At 44.9% G+C, this 22,311-nt stretch overlaps 1 protein-coding gene across 5 annotated transcripts; it reads right to left on the bottom strand.

Moving 5' to 3' along the window:
* Positions 1–10,606: 10,606 nt before the first annotated feature.
* Positions 10,607–21,419, bottom strand: OSGIN1 (oxidative stress induced growth inhibitor 1). 5 transcript variants are annotated; one of them, XM_030282268.4, is made up of 7 exons: positions 21,274–21,392; positions 20,764–20,880; positions 17,080–17,185; positions 14,531–14,667; positions 14,017–14,208; positions 13,605–13,696; positions 10,607–12,950 (listed from the first exon to the last, which is right to left on the bottom strand). In XM_030282268.4, exons 3-7 carry the CDS (start codon positions 17,162–17,164, stop codon positions 11,957–11,959), a joined length of 1,500 nt encoding a protein of 499 aa, XP_030138128.3. In that variant the 5' UTR covers positions 17,165–17,185; positions 20,764–20,880; positions 21,274–21,392; the 3' UTR covers positions 10,607–11,956. The 5 variants fall into 5 exon arrangements, with proteins under 5 accessions (XP_030138128.3, XP_012425901.4, XP_002188991.5 ...); XM_012570447.5 differs by lacking the exon at positions 20,764–20,880 and having other exon boundaries at positions 17,080–17,182; positions 21,274–21,419; XM_002188955.6 differs by lacking the exon at positions 20,764–20,880 and having other exon boundaries at positions 21,274–21,411.
* Positions 21,420–22,311: the final 892 nt, after the last annotated feature.

Genomic DNA, 22,311 nt, shown 5'->3' with positions numbered 1-22,311 from the left:
CCACTGTCTCAGTGCTGCCCTGCTTGCACAAAGCCTCTGTGCAATATCCCAACATCCCTGAGAACCCACTGGTTCTCCTCATCCCACCTTTTCACCAAAATGCAAAATCCCAGCTCTGATTTTCCCACTTCCAGCTTCACCTCAAATCACACACACACAGGATTTATTCTTTTAGCTGGGGTTTGAACACAACTTCAGAAACCTGAAACTTTTTTCCCCACCAAAACCTGTCCCAACAGCTTTACCACCCTGTGCAAGCCCAGATCATGCTCTGGGATTCACATGACAGCTAAATCCCTTCCCTGAAAACATGTCTGTACAGTCCATGGCCAGATAATTATGTAACACCACATCCAAGTCATGCTGATGAAGACCATCTCCATTTCTGTGCAAATGCCCTGAGCATCGCTGGCAAAGCCTGGGCTGGCTGCCCCTGCTGCCCTCTTACAGCACAATTGAGAGATATCTGGAGGGGTTTACCCTTCCTCTGTCTGCTGCTTAGTGATTTCAGGTGGCAAGACACAGCATGGCAATTAAACTCCAGGTAGCTTCGACTTTGCAACTTCTGGCAGACCACAGGAAAAAGGTCCAAAGCAAATCTCAAATTTAAGTGAAACAAGAGCTATCAGATCTTTTACCAGTTCAGGTGTACCTAATGAACCATCTGTTTTTGTAGGAGATTATGCTGTATGAGACATTTAGCAAAAATATGAAGCCAACTATTAATACTTTTCCCCATGAAAATGTCAGAAATAGAAATATTGAATGAAACCATGCTAAAGTTCTAAGTGCAAAGGACTCCTAGGTCACCCACATTGTCTGAGCTCACTGCAGAAAGCTCAGCTTTGAAAGGAGAGATTTCTTCACAGGGTTCCTCAGAACCAGCTGAGGAAGAAGAATGGGTGGTAGAAGGTCTTTTACGTGGTAGAAGCCCATTTCTACTGACAAACAGCAGGCAGTGTGGGCACTGGGCAGGATGCCTGGCACCAGGACACACGGCTCCCTGCTGAGAGATCTGCCAGCAGGTTTCTTCAGGGGTCACTTCAGATTTGTGAAGAGTGGTTCTATTAAATAGCAGCTTGCTTCCAGGGCTTCAGAAATAGAGAAACTTAAATTGCAGTGAGATGAACAGTCTGAATCTCTCTGTGGTTTTCTTTGTGGCAGAGAAAACAATGCTTAAGGGTTGCATCCATTGGTTGTTTTGGCTCCTCATTTGGGTTCCCCTTTTGTTCTGAGCAGTTTTAGAGGGATTCCCACCAGGCACCTCACCTGCTGCATCCAGGATAAATCTGTCTCCTTCCAGTAATGTTTCTGAAGGTTTCTCTGCCAGGTGTATACTCTGAGTCACAGCAGATTTACTGCTTCACTTTTGCCTCCAGGATTATGGCAAGTGATTCCAGGAGCCTGCTCTATATTTGAAACCCATTCCAGCACGCAGACTACCAGGTCAGTGCTCCTGACCTGCAAGATATCTTTATGGCTGTGGAGTATTCCCAGCTGTTGGTACCAAAGCTGTTAAAAAAATAAACCAGAGCTGTTTGTTTTATAGCATTTCAGGGCACACCTTAATGGCCTATTGTAAACATCAAGGACATAAACATTTTGATTGCAGCAGAGTCTCCCAACAACCCCTCCTAAGAGGAGCAGGCGTGTTTGGTCCCAAAGAACCAGCAGGCTGGAGGGCTGCTGGCTTGGGGAGAGGTAGAGTGGGACTGGGGAGGCCACAAAGACTGGTGAAAACAGCCAGGACCTGTGGGGCCCCTGCTGGCCAACAACACACTCCCTGTGTATTGCTGGACTAATCTTGTTGCTAGGAAATTCAAGGCTTGGGGAGATAAATTATCAATAGGTGCAGGAGAATTTGGTGGCAAAGTCCCTCCAGGCAGCCAGCTGGGGCCCTCAGTCCCTGAGAAGGATGTGGGGCTGCTGCAGAGGAGACAACATGATCAGAGGCTGGAGCAGAGGTGTTGGAGACAGACTGAGAGAGCAGGAGTCGTACAGCCTGGAGAAGGGAAGGCTCCAGGGAGACCTTAGAGCCCCTCCCAGCTCCTAAAGAGGGTCTGAGGTAAGAGAGGTGGAGAAGAACTTTGGACAAGGGCCTGGAGTGACAAGATGAGGGGGAATGGCTTCAAAGTGACAGAGGGAAGGGGTAGATTGGACACTAGGAAGAAACTCTCCCTGTGAGTGTGGTGAGGCCTGGCACTGGCTGCCCGGAGCATCTGGGGATCTCTCATCTCTGGAAGTGTTTAAGGCCAGGTTTGATGGGACTTTGAGTAAACTGCCCCAATGGAAGCTGTCACTGCCCAAGGATGGGCTGTGAAACTAGAGGATCTTTGAGATCCCTTCCAATCCAAGCCATGCAAGGATTTTGTGGTGATTCTGTAGTTTTGTAAAATGGCTATATGGGTGTTGCTGGGTTATTGACCCATTCCCTTCCTCAGTCCTATTTTAGAACATATTCTGTTGTGCTGGCAAGGTCTGTGCTGGCAATCACAGCAGAGCTGCCTCCTACACCCCACAAAGCAGACACCAGTGCTCATCTCCCCTGGCACGCTGCAAAAAAACATTGGATGCTCCATTTTTAAGGCAAAATACCAAAGCTTTGGCTAACAGAATAGTCCCATATGTTTCTGAGTGCACTGCCAAGGGAGGTTTTCTGAAAAACTTCTGGGGATGAGTTTTTGACAATGTAATGCTATCATGTATCCATCTTCCTCCTGAACTGCAGGCTGTCCATGCCCAGTCTTGTGGTGATTCACATGCCAACACCACAAACAGCCCTCCCAATATCACCTGCTTGAGTGACAGCCTTGCCCAGTATCAACCACAAAATGCTCAGAAGAATGGGCAGAGCCCAGCTCTGACAGTGGATTAGGTACTGCCAGGAGGCTGCATTTGGGGCTGTTCCTTACACAAATAAACAGTGATTGCCTTTAATCTTCACTGAAATACAAGCACCAGCTCGCACCAGGGCACTTGACATTTGCTGTCAGGCAAGGAGGTGAGCTGGCCAGGGGCTGGGGCTCAGCAGTCCCACCCTGGGCAAGCAGGCTGCCATAAATACCATCCTGTGCTTCCTCACCCAGCACTAGGATGCTCATCTGTGCCTGCACTGAGGGGGTCTTGGTGTAACTAATGATTGCAAGAGCTGAAAACAGAGAGAAGATAAAAGCCCCTGTGCCTTCCACAAAGGCCTCTTTGAATCCACCACCTTTGCATGTCAGTGAAGCACTGCCCATCCAGCAGGTATTTCCCAAAATATCTGCCCTTCCCAGACTAACACAGCAGGGATCAGCTTCATCCAAGGGCCATATGGCATTGCTGGAGGGCAGTTAAACATCCCTAGAAAACGTTCACCTTTAATTAAAAGCAACATCATTTCCCAGCTCCCTGTAATCATATCACTCCTCCACCTCCATGTATGTGCTGCATTTCTCTTCCAAAGGAGAGCAAGTAAAATGCAGTCCATGTCCAGCTGGTTTCTGCCTCAGCAGCAGCAGAGCTGTGCATGGAAGCAGCCTGCAAAGAGCCTTCAGCAGCTGCAGGGCTGCTCAGATGCTCCAGCCCAAATCCAAGGAAGTTTCCTCACATAGTTAATTTTCTTCAGGCTTGTCATCTTTTGGCCTCTTATATCTTTGCTGCCCTGTTGTAGAGTTTCCTTCAGTTCCCTGTTCTGGGCAGCCCTGTTTGCTAGACCAGGCACTGCCCATCCCTAGGACCCACTGAATCCTCATTGGGGTGCCTACCTGTGGCCACTGCAAGGATTTCTAAGTCAATCTTGACTCTGAGTCAGGTTTCCTAGGATGGATTTTTTATTGAGAATTTTGTTATTTGTTATTGTAAGAGTTATCAGTAAAAAAAAAAAACAAAAAACAAATCAAACCAAACTCATCCAGGTGAGTTTCAAGTCATGATACAAATGGACAGATCGTTCCCTATGTAAAATAAACTTCAAACCAGGAGATTATCAGTAAAATATCATCCTGAAAAATCTGAGTATTAGGGAATCAGAGGAATATGAAAATTATATTTCTGTATTGAAAATGCTTAGTTCTTTCACCAAGCCATGGGGACCTTCCAGGCTCACTGAGAGTGTGGGGAACAAGCATAAAAAATGGACACTTTTATCCTGTGCATTTCTGCTTCCCTTCTCAATGCAGCAGCCAAAGGCTATTGGAACCACTCATGTGAGGGGAGAGGCAAAGGTGGTTCATCTGTGAGCATATTTGACCATAGCCAGACTTTATTGTTTTAGCTGTGGGGTTGCTTTTAAATTCCCACAGTTTTCCTGACCTAACACTGGGAAAGTGTCACTTGCAAATGGGGATCTGCTCCAGCAGAGCTGCATCAATTCCTCTGCCATGAGCCTTTTCCCAGTGGGACAGAGGGATATCCACTACATTGTTTAAAGGAAGAGGAAATTTTTGGTGGAAATGGACGTAACAGAGCACAAGGAAGGTCACAGGGAAGCCTGGGAATGGGTAATTCTACCTCCCTTTGATTTCTTTTCCTTTGTTTCAGGATGAGAACAATTCACTTGGCCTGCTCTCATCCAGCTCCCCTGTTATGTCATATCCACATTACTCAGTGGATGAGGTATTTGGAGTGTTACATCAGACAAATTATATTTGTTTATATAACTCGATCTTTTTCTCAGACTCTTGCTTCTCCAGCTCCCAAAAAATATTTAAATTAATATTTAGGTTTTCAGGAATGAGAACTTATATCAACCTGAGATGACAGCCATCTTCACTATAAATCAGTACAAGTGGTTGCTGCAGAACCCCACAACATGGCCTGGGAACCTCTTTTGTTTCTTATAAACATCTGTTCACCAAACCTAGAATTATGCAGAGGAAAAAACCAGTTCTGGTATAACACAATTCTGAAATTTCTCCCAGCCTTGAGACGGAGCAGAAATCCACCATAAGATGCCAAAGGTTACAGTGCTCACTGCAATGTCTGATGCTCTGCTGTAAGTCCCTGATCAAATGCAGCTTTCTGCCTCTGCTTTTGGTGAAACTTTTCCAAAGGTCTTGCTTTCCACTCCAAGTAAAACAGAAGAAGGATTTTAAAGATTTTCTTTTCAGAGGTGAAAACCTTCTTACTATTACATGTTTGATCAGGTCAATCTATGGCAGAGGTTGCATCCTGCATGCTTTAATGTGCTGCCCCAAGCCATCCCAGTTATACTCCAGCCAGCAAAAATGATGCCAGTTATTCACTCTCCTGAGAAATCCCTGGCTCAAGTTTCATGAAGGTGCAATATGGGCCATGAAGGATGTTTTTGCAAGTAGGGTACTTCAGGCAGTGCCCATCACCTGTAATTCATTTACATGAACTGCCACCCTTCCTTCTCACTGCTCATGTGTCTTACTGTTCATTATCCCCTAATTTCCTGGGCAGAGATTCTGTGACAAGAGCAGCATTTACAGGAAAGCTGCTCCAGCAACTTCAAAGGGAGTTTGGCAAACAGGTGCTGGAAAGGGCTCAGGGAAAATTTCAATTGCAACATCTGACCTTAAAACCATTCTCTCATCACAGTGCCCAGGACTGGCTCTGCCTTCCTGGCTATGCTGACACCATCCTTCCCAACCAGGAAAACTGCTGAGGAGTGGATACTCCACATATCCAGTTTCCCTTTCCTTGGATTTTCTACTTGCAGAGTCAGATCCGTCCAAACCTCTCTCACCTGCACTGTGCCAGTCCCAGGCTGGCACCCACACATGCCCTGTGAGGTCTGCCAGCCCTCGTGGGAGTGAGCCCACAGCATGTCCCAGCCTCAGAGCTGTGCAGCAGCATCAGCTGTGAATTCCCTCCAGCCCTGAGCCATGACACATCAGCATCTGCCAGCACTGCTTCTTTTCCCAGGCTGTGGTTTGATAACACAGTAAATCCACCCCTGGCATTCCAGCAACCAGATTAGGGGAAAAAAGAAAAAAAAAAAAACAACAAATAAACCAAACCAAACCAAAAAAAAAAAACAAACCCTCAGCTGCACAGCATGAGGGATTCACATGGCATAAACTTTCCACCCATTCAGATTTGCTTAGAAACAACACTGCTATGTTAACTTTGTGTAACTTGACTCATCCATCTTTTTTTCAGCCACCATTGCAGCTTGGGAAGACAAAGATCTCGTCACCCTCCATGTCACAATGTTCATCACACACTGTGTGTGTTCCTGTTCCTCCCAGCTGGACAAGGCCTGGCAGGCCCTGTGTCCCTGCTGGTCCCCAAGCAGGATGCCTGGATGAGGGATGGGATGAGCCTGGCATGGACCAGGGTGCTTCCAGGGCACTGCAGCCACGGGGGCATCTGCACTCAGCATCCCACCACTCCATCATTTACTTGGTTTCGCTAGACCTTAGTGTTTAAGATGAAAAGTTCATTTACTACCCCAGGAAAATACTTACCACACCAAAGATTTTCTTTTTTTTTTAATGGCATAGAAATTCCCTGGCTTTTTCAGTAGAAAGATCTATTGGTTGGTTTATTAGCTTTGAAAGCTCTCTGTGCCTCTGAGACCTCTGCTGACTCTGAGTTACCGTAATGCTGGATAACTCGAGTATTAATGCCAAGTTGCAAATGAGGTTTGTTCCACTGGGCTGGCTCTCAAAAAGAATGAATGTTTTAGATCTAAAACTGCCTGTGGTCTCACAAAAAAATGCAGCTCTCCTGATTTTCTATTTATTTGCCATTATAGGAATGATTCCATCCTGCCCTTTGCTCGTCCTCTGGCTAAAGTTTGCCTCTCTGGCAAAAGCTTCAGTGGGTTACAAAAGCACAACTCAGATTTGGAAACTTACCCAGTTCAAAATCCCCAAATCCTCACTTCGTCATCAGCAGTAACTTTCCATGCCCACAGCCCCTGAGAGCTTCACTCCCAGGTTGCATTAGCAGCTCTCTCACTGAGCAGAGCCCCCCTGTGCCCAGGAGAGAGCTGGGCTGTGCTCCAGCACCCCTGGCACAAACCACAGCCCCTGCAGCTGCATCCCCGGCCCTAAAGGAGGCTCCTGCCCGTATTTTCCCAGCCCCTTCACTTCCAGTGAGGCTGAGACATGGGAATTCACCTGCGGGGTAAATATCTGAAGTAAATAGCCCTGTCACCTCCCAGAGCAGTTTCCCAGCTGGCAGGGATGCTGGTTGTGGAGCAGGGCCACGCTGCCCGTGCATGGCTGCTGCCTGGCTCAGGATTCCCTTCCTTTCCTTGTCTCCAGCTTGCTGCAGTGTAGACGTAAAACAAAGCAGAACTGTTGACAGTGCTTCCAAGAAATGAGTGCAACCAGAAAAAAATTGGCCTGGAAAACAAAACCCATTCTGCTTTCTTTGCAAAAATTTCATGAGGGCTGCCTGCTCTGCTCCCGTAAATCAATATACTTGCATGTCCTTCTTCCTAAGCCACGCTGTGTAATGTGGGTGCCCATATGGAGCAGAAGGGCACATTCATACAGAGACAGAACACCTGTGAGGTGTTTTCCTTCTCATGCCAGAGCAGAATCTCTCAGAACCTCTCTGAGCTGCACATCAAAGAGCCCAGGTTTTGTTCTGGCCCTAAGGGCTTGTCCCCAGGGATGTCAAAGGAAACTTCCTGGACAGAGGATCCGTGCAGCTTTCCAGGCTCTGGCAGAAGGCAGGAGCCAGCCAACAATAGCAACAAAATTTGTGCTCTTTTTCTTCCTCACCACTTAGCTGCTCTGAAGCCAGGAGCTTTCTTCCACCTTCATGGTTTGTATAAGAGCCCTGGAAGTCAGATATTTTACCCTGGAGCCTCCAGGGTTTGTTCCACCTTGAAACCTCTTCTGCTAGAAGACTCTCCCACACCATCCACTCCTCAAGTGTCCCCAGTTGCAAGCAGTTTAGCCTGACCTCAGGAGCTGTCAGTCAGCAGTGATGTGTTGGCTGCTGGCCTACCCACAAATACCTGTATTTCACAAATAAAGCAGGTTAATTTCAACCACTACATCTGCAACAGCCTGACAGCTCCCTAAGGGCCCTTATAAAGCTAAGACTTGGGCAATCATTGGACTTGCAATGTATCATAATGCTCTGTAGACCTTTTAAATAGAGTGGTCTGGCCAAGATGTGGCTGGATTTAATCCTGTGCTCAAAGACAGAAGTGCTGCCAAAAAAGTGAAGGCTGAACAATCAAAGGAGCTCCCAAGACTATTTTACTGAAATTATTTCAATTCAGGTGATACATAAAAGATGGCTCCTTTTAAACAGAGGCCACCCTTCCCTTCATTTAAGAAGCAAAAGCTCTCAATGAACACACTCTGACATCTCACAAGACCTTTACCAAAGCAAAAAGCAGAAGCAGTAAGTTTGTATTTTAATTGCATAATAAATATACCTGTGTTCAAACTTGTACACTCAGTTCTGCCACACCCACAGGTGAGTTCAAAATGCATCATCCATGACCTCAAGGACTCACAAACACAATAAAATCAGAAAACCATAATTCTGTTTTTTGTCTTCTTGGTAAACTTCAAATCTTCATTTGGATTCTGAAGGCATAATTTTCCATTGTTCCTGGCAAGTACCAGCAGGTCTGGGGAGCTTGTTCTGCAAGGATGCAACTGGGGACTAAGGGAAGCTGAGGAGCCCTGGAGAAGGGAAAATGAGTCCCTGACATGGAGCCCTTGTTGTGGCAGGGTGAACATCACGTTTTAGCTACAGCCAGAGCTCTGTGTGAAAAAACCAATCCACTCTATCCAGACTGAGCTGAGCAGGGAGCTGCTTGAGGCTCCCCTGATGGACCTGCTCTGGTCACTGCGGCAGCAGGGAGGGGACACTGGGTGACTGGCAGGGGACAGGACAGAGGCAGAGTGGTCTCAGATGTCAAACACCCAGCTGGCTCACCAGGGTGAGCTCTGGGCTGGCCCGAGCAGTCAGTGCAGATGGGGATGAAGCATTTATGGTGTCACCTGGCAGAGCTGCGTCACCATCGCGGGCAGAGCGCGCCTGTGCAGAGGGCCCAGGAGGAGACTGGTTTTATTCCTGTCCCTGTCACATGCTGCAGGTCAAGGTCACAGTGCTTGGGTGAATTGCGCTCATAACAAAGCTGGTATCTGTTGATTCTCACAGCTGATTGTTTTGGAACAATAATTCATATTGCCTCCCTGGATACAGAGAACTGAATGACAGCTTGGATTAGAAGCACACAGCCTTGCCCTGAGGACCTGCAGCCGATGACTAAACCACCAGTTCTGCTATTGAGATCCTCTACTTTGACATCCCTTGGGGGCAGAATGTGGGATATTTTCTAAGCCTCAGTTGTGGAAAAACACTTCCCTTTCCGGGCCTGCACGGGGAAGGCAATTAGCTCTTCCTCTTGGGCAGGAGAGGAGGTTCATTCGGGCACATCCGCTCCGCCACCGAGGCTCAGGCCGCTGACCCAGTTAGGAGCTCTCCCGTGCAGGGCAAGTTAGTTCAGCATAATGCAACATGGGATGCAGGAATGATCAGCATGAGCTCTGTGGCTTTGATCTCGGTGATGGGAAGGACAGCATTTCACTTGTTGCCAATCTTGTGACCTTATTCCCAGCACACGCCAGTGCCCCTTGCTTTTTAAAAATGCTCTTTGGCTTTTGTTCTCCTCCTCTCGTTTGCTTTTGAGACATGAAGATGTGGCCAAAACCAGCATTTTCAGAGAAGTGAGCATTGATCACTGAACTTTTTTTAGTAAAGGTTAGCTGCAGAAGATCACAGAACCACATTATCCCTCCTTTGGAAAGCCCACATTGCCAGGATAACAGATTCAGGGGAAAAGTACCAGCTCACTAGAGTAATGCTGCCAAAGAGAGCCCTGGGGGCATTGCCATCCCTCTGGCCAGCGATCAAGGACACAGACCAGGAAACTCATTCCCTCTACTCTTCTGTGTTCACAAAATACTGAGGGCACTTCAGTCTCAGCCTGCCAAGAAGAGTGAGTATTGATATTTAACACACTGAACCAGACTCCTCTCAGAGCTGTACAGTGAAAAAGAGCCAAAACCACCAAACCTAGAGGCAATAGATAAGCTGCAATAGGGACAACTCAACTAGTTAAGAAAATACTCTACAATTCTCAACAAAGGTGGAAAAATGTGGAATGGGGCAATCAAATGTTGATAATGCAATCTCTGTCCTGGAAATAGTCAAAGCTTTCCCCAACAAGGCAGTGGGCAATCAGGTCTAACTGAGCAACTTCTAACTTTACAGAGGTTGGAGCAGAGACTTTCAAATGTCCCTTCTGATCTAAACTGTCTTAAACTGACTGATTGGTCTAGGCTGTGATCTGGGGTTATTCTGCAGACAGGAGGAGAGAGCAGGTGAACAGGAAAGAGATCTAAGATCCCCCAGGCAAGAACAAGCTTGGCAAATAACCAGGCTTGGCACTCTCTTAGCCTCACAAGAGACAGGCATGGCACTTCACAAGGGTTCTTCATCCTACTGGGGAGACAAAGATACATAGAGAGAAAATTCACAGTAGGGCCCTCCTAGGGAACAGAGGGATGAAGGATTTAGCAGGCACAAACCATGCCCTCACCAGGAAGACAATGGTGATGAACAGTTCATTAGGTCTTTTCTGGGTCAGAGATTCACAGTTAAAACAAACACAAGGTAAGTCTGAAATCACTTTATTGGAAAGTTTCATACAAGAGTAGTCAGAAAAATGATTCAAGTGTGATAAAGTAACTTCACAGACAAGCCCCTCCCACATCTCAACTGCAGGCCAATTCATTTATACATGTCTCGTCCCACTCAGTTTTTCAGGGTCTTTTGATATCAGTGAGTTTCAGTGCAGCACTGGGAGTAGTCTGTATTTACACCAAATTAAATTAGCTATGACTGAAAATTTTCCTGTGAGAGGTATGAAAGCCCCTGTAGATCTGTTGAGAATGCTGCTTACACCATAAGGCATCATTGCCATCTACCCCAGCTCATTCAGAACAGACTAAGACTGTAACAAAATATTCTGCCAATAAAAATATTTTAGAAAAACAGTATAAAAAGTTTATATATATATATAGCATAAAGCTACCAAAAAGTGACTGTGCCATTTTCCCTCTTATACAAATAATATTATTTTAAAAAATACATTAGTAATTCACCCAGTATATACCATATTGCACCTTTCCAGAATCCTCTATGCAGCAGAAGCCCCATACAGTGGGCAGTTTCAAGATGGACCTGTAGCTCCCCTTTAGTTCTGCTTGTCTCTACAGCAGCTGCCAAGAGTTTGGCTGTCACAGGTTTAGGATTTAGAGTAGGAAGCTGCAAGATGATAGACCAAATATTTGCAAATCAGTACCATTTCTTCTCAGGAAGGAGAAGAACCCATCACAGGAATCCCTTGTTTTTTTTTAAAGAGTCATATATTACTTGTGCTGGTGTCAGTGAAACAACACAGTTTTGAGTGTTTGTATGTCAGTTTTTACTTGCAGAGTATCCTTCCATGTGCCAAAGAGGTACCTGCAGCACCTGGCAGTGATTTCTGGCCTAACAAGAACATACAGCCAAACCACAGGAGTAAATAAAACCAGGTAAGTTTACTTTGTTTCTTGACAAAACACTGTAAGACACCAACAGGCAGTGTTGTGGGCCTGCTATCTGAAAATAATTAACATTGATTCCTCAATTCAATTTTCAGTCACCTGGAGGGTTTTAGATAGAAGAGCAATTCCTTGCCCCTTCCTTTTCCAGGCACAAGCTTCAGTTCCAGTAACCGTGCACAGCTGTGCAGAAAAGGAGCTGTATTCCCAGGAACTGAAGGTACTGCTGTGGTGGAACCCCCCCCTGTATTTGGTTACTTAATCTTCTCAAATAACTCATCAAGAACTTACTAGCTCCCCATATAACCTTGAAGAATACCAGGAATGGCCTCTGGATTTGAGGATTTACAAATCAGATGATTTGATGGAAAGAGCACTAACCCATCCTAGTACAGGTAGCACAGGGATGGAGTTTTTTGTTAGGGGGGATTTTTGTTGGCTTTCTTTAACAGAGAGCTGGCAACAGCCAGAGCCCCTCCCTGCACAAAGCGTACAAAGTTATCTCCTGCTAGAGGTCCCAGAGCATAGAGCCCTTTCTCCTGAGTGCATTCATAGGTGAATGGATCAACATCTATGGGATTCCTCTTTGAATTGACTGGCTGGTCACTGTCCAATGCCAAGTCAATGCCATCATTCGGCAGAAAGGAGAGGTTGGGGTTTGAGCCAGTTAGAACAAGAGCCATGGAAATCTTATAAGCTTTCTGACAGCCGTTCTTGTCTTGAAAGATGCATTTCTTGTCCTTGCCAAAGGAGAGCACGTGATGCTCAGGGAGGCTGATGTAGCGCTCATAGGGCCCAGCACAGGCAGCTGTCTGTTCTTTCATCATCTGATGGACTTTGTGGTATTCAGGGTACATCGTTTTGGGGAGCTGGTTAAAAATAAGGCCCGGATCAGTGACTCGTCTCCGAAAAACGTGGATTACTGGAATATTGCAGTGGTGAGCGAAGAGAATTGCATCAGCAGCTGTCAGACCAGCACCTACAATCAAGACTGGATCTGTCATGATGCCAACACTGTTGCTCTTCACTGCTTCTTCTAGGGCAGACAGCTGGTGGTGCACATAGGAAAGGTTTTCTCCCTTGACCCCGAGCCAGGTAGGATTGTCGTACGTTCCTGTAGCCAAGACCACATTCTCTGCATAGATGGAGAAGGGCTCTTTATCACCTTCCACACTTTTGAAAAATCCATCCACCTGAAAGACCTCTGCACTTCTTTCATTTGAGTTCCAGAGTGAGTCACTATCCTCCTGAAGATCTTTCTGGGTGTGGCTGGAGATGCTCTCTGCACTCACTTTCCTCACAGAGGTTACAACAGTGCCACATCTGAAATTCTTCTGCAGTCCTTTCTTCATCACATAGTGTTGGTAATATTGAGCAATGTCCTCTGCTGTGGCTCTATTGTTTTTGAGGCCTCTGTAATAAAGGACAAACAAAGGTCAAGCAGCAGTTAAGTAAGAGACTGGAATTTGTCCCTCTTGCACTGAATGTATCCTAGAGCCATCTATCCTGGCACTACCAGAGAAGACTGATCAAATTTCTCTGACTTTAGTAAAGTTATTCCTGACATATAGAGCTAACAATCAGGTCCAGAAGCTGTTGGACAGAGGCAGCTTTCTCTAGCATTAATCCCAACCCCAAGAACATGGTTGGTTATTTAAGTCTTCCTCTAATATCTTGCTTCCATTCAATTTTTAACACCTGGACTTCCTGAGATTAATTGTGACACATGTCTAGAGAAGCAGCACCTCAGAGAATGCACAGCAGCATGATACTTGTCATCAGGGGCAACAGCAGTAGGAGCCAGGTGACCAAGCTTTCAAGCTTTACTTAGAACTTATGGGCATGGATTCATCTCCCCAGTGGGTGTGGAGAAGGACATATTCCAAGCAGCACTGCAACTTTATCTGAACCACTCAATATAGAATGGGCTGGTTTTGGGGTGCAGGAGGGTGTCCTTTCTCTCACTAAAATCATCCAATTACAGATGGGTAGCTACATTCAAGAACTCCATTCAGGTTCTCTAAAAATCTCCAGATGTTTGCAAATGATCACACATGTATCTCTTACCTTCTCTTTTGCTTCAACCATTCTTTGAAAGGGACGTCTGGGAGTCCCATCCATTCCCCTCTGCTCAGGGTAACCATAGAGCCCTCTATAGACTGCAACAAGAAGCAGAGCAAAATTACTTTAATTTTTTAATGTAAAAAGAGAAAGGCAACTTTTCCATGTTTCAATATGGCACAGATGATGAAATTAGTAATTTCCTCTGATCTGCTGTCATGGATGAAACAATCCATGTTCTCCAAAAAGTAAAAGAGATGGGGAATATAAAGGCTTGTTTTCCTTTTAAACTTTCACTTGTCTATATGTATAAGATGTAACACAGCTGACTGGCATTTTAGAGGAGCTTTTCCCTCTCCAGTCAGCACATTTGGCTATTACACAACACACAGACCCCAGCTGGCTCCAATTCACTTACGTGCCAGGCCCCTCCAGGAGCGTTTCTGCCAAGGACCAGGTGGGGGATGGCTCTGTCAGGCTCGTGCCACCAGGTGAGCACAGATTCTGCTGTCCCACCAAAGTCTGTGTCTGGGCGCTGCAGAGTATCAAACAGAAGAGCCACAGGGCTGTGGGACCGTCCCTCCAAGCCTTCAGACAGATACTCCAGATCCTAGAGAGAGAAGGACCAGATGCTCAAAGCGCATGTAGTGCCAGGCAGCAGCCTGCTCGTTACTCCAGCATCTCTGATCAGTGGGCTCAGTCTGCTTGGGCAGCTCATTTACTGGCACACAGACCTGTTCTTGCCCAAGGGCTGCCTCGAGGATCTTAGCAGCAATGCTGGCATTTCATACAAGGGAGATCTGGATTACAAAGCAAAATTTGCTTAAGGCTCATTCTGTCTGTGTACTTTGAAAATCCAAACAAGGTAATCACTTATGATGCACTCCTAGGATGCTTTACAAGGATGTCTTACTGTTTATCTTTACACAAACCTGGTCCAAAACAGAGACTTCTGGTGCCTCTTCCAGTTTTCTCTGAAGAATAGGATTAGGGTGAAGAGCGTGTCTTTTGAAGTAAGGGGTGTAACCTGACAGGAAATATGAGAGACAGATTCCTGAAGGTCCATTCCCTGAAAAAAACAATTGAGAGGAGTTTATACTTCTGGAGATAGAGCGGTTGTTTGAGAAGATGCAGACAAATTCAAGAGATATGACACTGCTATGGATACAGGGGATTTCCTGTTCCAGCATGGGCTTATTGGATGGAGATGGGGAAGTCATTTTACCCTTCCCCTCACTTGCTCCTATTTGCATTGCAAGGTCCTTAGAACTTGCTGAGAAGACACAGGGTTCAGTAAGTCAGAGGCTGCCCTCACCTGAAGCTTGAAGGCTTTAGCATGGTGATGAATGGAGTTATTTCTCTAAAATTAGTGGTCTAGAAGCTGATCATGGGCTGACCAGGGGTCTCAGCTCTCCTGGAAGCACATTTCACACAGAGTAGTTCACTGTGCACAGGATACAAGATCCAGAAAAGATGGTGACTATTGAAGTGAAGGGGAACCAGTTCTTCTCAGAGAGAAATTCCCTCTTTTAAGGGATATTTGGCAATACAGCTTTGATTAATGGGTCTTGAGGACACTTTCAAATGGGAACCAGCACTCCTGTGGTCCTGCAATGTGTTAAGGAAGAAGTCTCTCTGCCATGCCAAGACAAGCCCTCAGAACACAGCACTTTGAGCAGGCTGCTGGATGGCTGAACTCCTTTGCTGACCACCCAACAGCCAGTGGAAAAACTAGATAAATGTGACTCCAAAGCCCAGTGACAGTAGCCTGTGTAAAGTTTGCACATGGCTGTTCTCCATGTTTAATATTTTATAAATTACCTGTATAACTGTCAACTTGTCTGGCTGCCCAGGCTTTGCTGCTGTGTGACCAAAACCCATGACAGTGCAGTGACAAAGAGGGGAGGAGAACCAGTGACAGCAGCCTGTTGACACAGTGCCAGTGCTCAAGGGTGACTGGAGCAAAGGGTGATCCTTGAGGATCCCCAAAGAGGGAGGTCCTGGCTGTAAAGCCAACAGGGAGCTATTTGAAGGGCAGTCCATGTCACAGCTGGGGACAAAGGCTGCTGTGCTGAGCATGGACCAGCAGCTGCTGGTCACTGCTTGGAATATTCCACTTGCAGGAAAGTTAGCCAAAACCAACAGCAACAGACACTAAAAACAAACTAAACTGCAGCTATAGTAAAATATAACAAATTTCAGGTTACTACTTTGCTGTAGGAAGTACAAGGAGGTACCTAAGCCAAACTTCACCACCTGAGAGTGCACAACACTCAGCGACTACACACAGAGGATTTATTCTGAACCATGTCTAAGTTTGATATGGATGGTCACAAGAACATCTGGGGCTCAAGACATTTTAAATGCAACTGCTTCCATGAGGCTGCCAGCACAGCTGGGGCAGCACACCCACAGCCCTCCTGCTGGAACCTTCATGCAGTGTTGTCCAGCTGCAGTGAACAGTGAAGGAGCTGGGCTGCTTCAGTCCAACAGCCTCCTCAGCGTGCATCTCTTCACACTGCTGCTTCTGATGTGTGCTCTCCACACTTCTGGTGGCTTCTCCACCCTGGGTCCCTGTACAGGTGCACTAGGGAGGTACCAAAATACCCTCCCTCCCCACCTAGAGACTTGTACAACTGAGCAGCACACAGTCATTCTCAGACAAGGACTTGCTGGTAGTAGTATCCTTGTCAAACGTGCTGTGAGCAAGGATTAGGGGTGATTTATGCAGTGCTCTGACTTTGGAGCAGCTCCCTCGGGTGCTTTGAATTCGATGCCAGATAAGGAGGGAAGCCAGATCTGCAAGGCATGAAACACATGCTCAGATGAGCAAGGTCCAACACCTCCACAGGTCATGGCTGGTCAGAGGGGAAGGCTCTGACATCATTACTTTGCTCTAAGAATCATCTTACACTGAAAGCTCCCTCTTGCAAGGAAGGCAAGACAGTTACTATATAACCTATTATTTTTAACTGGTAGAAAACTGCATTTTATAAGTCTATGAAATCTGTACAAAATCAGTGTAGCTCGCTCCTGTTTTAAAAGAAATCTGTCAAATTTCAAAAAACCTTAACAGCATCTGGAGTACTTTGTAAACAGACATAATGGTGAAAAAATTCACACAAACCTACCTTCAATTCAAGCACTACAGATAATCCCAATAAAGTGGTTATTTATCTATACTGAAAAGGTTTCAAATATTTCTAAATATCTAACAGAGAAAAAGCAGGCTCAGATGCTCAAAAGGTTCCAATTTCACCATTAAAAATAGGTATGTGTTTTAATTTGTAAGATATCTTGTTCCCTACTACTCAGGACTCAGAGGTCTCATAGAATTATAAGAATTCTGCCTGTCTGGGAAAGTAGTCAGGCATTTCTGGTTTGAGTGAGAACATGTGGAAGTGGAACAGAAGTTAGAGACAGCAAGTCCAAAGCAACAACAGCCCAAGAGAACACTGCAGTGCTGGCAGGAGAAGCTTACCTATGATCACAACAGGCAGTGTCTTGAGCCCACTCCTGTTTGAGGGTCTGGTCACTAATGGATACATCTTCCCATCTGGAAGCATTTATGCTCTGCAATCTACCTGCTGAAACAAATATGTTTTGAATTATTTTATTTTTTTTTGACAAAAAACCACAAGCAAACAAACAAGAAAAACCCCACAAGATTTTCTCCAGCCCACAAACTCAGGCTAATCTAAAGTATTATTACTCTTGCATTGCAGACTGTCACATTACACTTCCACACTCAGGACAGATCTCCTTATCTTTTTCTCCTCCTGACCCCAAAATCAAAGGATGATCCTCTGATTATGCACCACAAAAGGGGGATAGGACAGTTATCTTTCTTTTTTAGACATGAATTCCAGTTACTCCAGCTGGCAATTTTAGTAACCCTCTGACTACATTAAATAAAATGTTGCAGCTTGTTAATAAAAACTTCACTTCTGACCACACTCTGTAGAAAACAGAAAATCATTATCACAAACATTTTTTAAAGTAACTTTAAAGTAAAAGTGCATTTACTGATAAGTGAAGTAAATCTGATTCAAGACTTCTGCCCAAAGGCTGGGAATCTCCTGACTGCATTTTCAAATAGGTACCATTCTACCACTATAGGGTTTTTTGAGAAGTGCAAGTTTAGTTCTGGAACCTTCTTTCATAATTTTCTAGAAAATGGAGAGGTCTATATCTTAACAAATAAATATCAAGTCTTTGAACAAAATATGCATCATAATTATCTTGGAGACTTAGGTGTCATTAGAGTGGAATCTACAAAACTAACCTAATCATTATGCAAACATCCAATGAACAGAATGGTTTTGCCATTCCTGCAGAAATCCTACCACATCAAATGACTTAAGTTTTCCATGGAATTACACTGTCACTAACCTAGAGAAGTTATTTTTACAACAATAAATGTGATATTTCTGAAATTTAGCATAAGCTTTTAAGTTATTCTACAGAAAAGATTTTCTTTTATTAAAACCTTATAGTCATTTTGGAAAGCTAAGCAAAAATCCATGGACTGGCACGACTTCATCCAGTAGGGCACGCACTCCACACCCTTTCCAAGTGCAGAAAGATCTTTGGCAAGTGCACTACACCCTTCCACAAGGCCTGGCACATCACTGCCTTTGACACATGTATTGCAGCAAATGTCTTCCTAGCAGTGTAATGCCCTCTTTAAGGCTGACATTTACACCACAGCAGCTCCAGCAAAGTGCAGGATGCTGGTGACTGAATGGCAGCCAGGAAACCACCAGTGAGTTTACAATTCACAAATTCCAGCCTTCAGCAGGCATGTTGTGAGAGCGTTTGCTTGCAGGGATGTGGCAGTTCTCATACACAGCAATGTACAGCCATGGCTGGGCTAAACAGCTCAATTCCAAGGTGACTGGGTTCATCACATAAGATGCATTCAAAACTAGCAGCCTTGTCCAAATTTTTGGATCACAGTTTAGTGTCACTTATTGGTTGCCTGTTACTACTTAACTAAGCATTAGTCTAAGACTCTTATGCATTTTGCCTGACAGGGCACGAACCACTTAAAAGACATTATAGTTGTGCTTTCTAATTTAAATAATTTGAAGCATCAAGCTTTGAAGATAGTTGGATGTCAACAAAACTTATGTTCCCAATTTAACTGAGACTCAAAGGTAGTTGTATTCACTACAGAAGATGAACTCCCCTTAAGGCCTCCCTACAGCCCCAGAAGATGAGGGAGCACAGCCCAACCACCCAAGGATCTCCTTAGCCTTTTGGGTAGGTTCTGCCACATTAACCAAAACCTGTACCACCTTCACCAGACTGTGATCTAAGTTTACCCCCAAATAATTCCTTCCCACAAAGCTCCAGAGCTGCAATGAATAGGATTCAGCACCAGCAGCTGGGACTGCCGGAGACACCAAAGGAACAGGACACTGGTGTGAGCAGTCAGGTATTCCCCTGAAACCAGTGAACTGCAGTATCTACCTGCAGGTCAGCAGCAGTTTCTTCTCCATGATAACAAATAACCCCCTCTCCACAACTGTATTACACAAGAAGAGAAGTGCTTATTAATTTTTCCTAACACAGAGTACACATCTTATTTCTCTGAAACTACTGGGAGCCTGGAAGAGGAAAGCAAGATCTCTGGAAGCAACCTTCCAGGTTTCTGCTCCACAGCTCCCTGCAGCAGCATGCATGGGAAAACTGCATGCACATCGGTGGGATTTTTGCTGGAAGCAGGACTGCTGAAGCAGGAGAGCACATGGCAGCAGCTGCAGGGCAGCAGCAGAGCCAGCACTCACACAAGGAGCCTGCGAGCCTGTCTGTAAGGCGTGAGCACAGCATCAATGCTGGGTGCCAGCATTTTTCTGGGGGACTCTGAAGGGGACAAAAAAGGCACAAGCCAGGAGAAGACAGGCTGGCAGTGCTGTTTACTTTAGAGGAAGGTTGCCTTGGCTCCTGGCCATTGCACCGTGCCACCCCTCTCACCCTGATAAAGCACAGAGCAGCAGCCGCACGCTCACTGATAACTCCCTCTGCCACCCTCCCCCTCTTTTCTGCCCCTTCTGACACATGAAAGAGGAGCATTTTCTGCAATTAAACCAAACTGTAACAGCTAGAGGAGCACAGTTGTTAGTCTGATTAAATTACTGGATTTGTATGCATGTGACCATTTTTAACCATGGAGTTATTCAGCACCTGGGTTCACAAAACCCCCAATGACATTTTAGTGCTACACATTTTGTTTTCTGAAGATTTGACCCTGAAAATTCTATCAACACAAGATTAACCATCCTTGCATTTCTCTACAAATGGAAGAAGTCCCTTTCATACCCTATAGCTGCCATCTCTATAATTCATAGCTATTAATTTTTATTTTTAAGTAGAAAGTGAATCAGGTGCTGAACCTGCTTATAGCTATTCCCATCCTGTAGGCTAAAGGTTTGACTTTTGGGGGTAAAATTCAGAGCTCAGAGCATCTCAGGCATTTTAATTTCAGGCCAAACATTCACCTTTCCTGCCATTAGGCGTCAAGGTGGATTATTTTAAATAATTTTTTTTTTTTCAGTTTTAGACTCCAATACCTCAAAACCTGAGCAGCTCATACAGTGTAGCAGAGGAAAGCCTGTTCTTGCAGGGCCATTGGAAAACAATAGGACATTGAAGTTCATTGCCAATCTATACTGAACTAGTTGGCACCAGGAAAAAGCCTGAGACAGCAAGAAACTTAAGACTGCTCTTCTCACCCTCCTTTTATGAAGTGTAGGCTGCTGGGCACTCACACTTACTCAGCTTAGTGACACTGAGTTTGGCTCCTGCTTTGAGCTTCCTACTTTAAATGAATGTCCCTTTCCTTCTCCTCATTTGAGAGAATGCAGCAAGTTTCACAACTTGGCTTCTTGCTGCTTCCAAAGCATTCCAGTGTCTGTGTGATGTTACATAATTGTTTCTGGCTGAAAAGCTCCCAGCTCACTCTGGGCCAAACTCTGCATACCTTCCTGACACAGCCTCGTGTCTAGAGGGACTATAACTCACAAACTCGGTCAGGGTGGCTCTTACTAGTTCCAGCCTGTAAGCCTGAAACAGGTTTTAAGTGAGCAAATGAAAAAGCAAAGATACATTTAGCAAGACAAGGACACTCTGTGAGCCTTGGAGAAATAAAAAGCCAGGTTACCTCCGCCACGTGCAGATAGCTCTCCCTGTGAGGTTTTGCTGCAGTAAGAATCACCAAGTGTGGCCAGAACAGCACATGGGGAGAGCTCAAGAGAGCAATGCAGTTGGGGTATTAACACTGGGGGACATTAAAAGAGGTACCACAACACTCAGTTTTAAAGAACAATTCCAACAGAGATGCAACAATAGTTTTCTTCAGCTTAATTTCCTCATCAGCTCACTTGTTTCACTAGTTTAATATTTAATTAATTAGTACTTTTTTTAAAAAAGCAGAGATCTTGAGAGCTTTTACATGTTATACTTCCCTACAAGTTTCAGAAGCTGTTCTCTCCTTGCACCATCACTCTTACATGTCAGGCCAGTTACCCCCCAAACACAAATAAACTATGTGGAAAAAATTCAACTTTGTGATATGTAATAACACCTTTCCAAAAACACCCCTGTGATGCTCAGAAACTGATGTTAGGGTACACCAGACAGAGCTCTCTGTACTTATTTGGAGCCTTCTTACCTTTAGCAGCAGGTCTGATGGGAGGTGGGGTCTTTATGAGAGTGACTGTACAGTCAGGAGAGCCAACCAAACGACAAGCCTGGAATCCTCTCGCTGCTCTAAAACAGCTGTTTAAATATAGTAGGCAACTAGCAAGAGAGGAGAGGAGGAGCCAAAGTGACTGGAGGTGGAGCAAGGAAAATACCAATAAGCATGAGTCAGCGGGAATATTTCTCTTCCCGGCTCCTGAATGAATGTAGAGAAACTTCCTTAGTAATGTTCAGCTGACTAATGTGACTACAGCAAAAGCAGCTTACAGGAAGCCTGTCACAAGCTCTGCACTGAACAAATATTTCCATTTTTAACCCTCAGGACATCATAGATATGTAGTGGGTCTGAAAATATTTATTTCAGTTTGTATTTCTTTTTCTTCAGTGAGATAAAGTGTTTTAAGCCTTTTGCACAATAGCAGTAAAATGAGTCAAACTGCTTGCATAAAACTCAGAACCCACCAGGGGTTTCATCCAAGGTATCTTATTCAATAGAGTAATTGATCTGGCTTGCTAAATTTAAAATGCCCTTCACAAATGAAATACCTTTTCCCCAAAGTGTTCAGTTCAAGCAGTAAATGAAGCACATTTTTATCTCTGAGGCCATCTGTTTGGAAACCACAATTTCCAGGAAATCAGACTGCTGATACACAGTCAAAATGCATACTTTCATTCATGTGATCTAAAAGATAAAAGCATTTCATGAGAAGGATTTCTCTGCTCTCATGACTCCCATCAGAATACTTAATATAAAACTCTGTTTTAACTCCACCAGAATAAGTTGTTTTTATAAATGTGAAGCAATTGTTTCACTAAAAGTTTAGTCACCAGTCAATCCTTTGAAAAATCTGACTCAGTAAATACTGTCAGACTGAAGTAGGGGAGTGGGGAGGGGGGTAAGGACTCTTTCAAATTTCCTGGGCCTTTATCCAAGGTAGCATTTTCACAGAGCTCTTAAATAACTCATACAGATTTTTTGACAGGAAAGGCTTTTATATGCATTATTCAG

This window comes from Taeniopygia guttata, chromosome 11 (assembly GCF_048771995.1).
Source record: "Taeniopygia guttata chromosome 11, bTaeGut7.mat, whole genome shotgun sequence".
In the NCBI taxonomy this organism is placed as follows: Eukaryota; Metazoa; Chordata; class Aves; order Passeriformes; family Estrildidae; genus Taeniopygia; species Taeniopygia guttata.
Note: the sequence above shows the minus strand (reverse complement) of the source record. Positions and strands in the feature narration are given on the sequence as shown.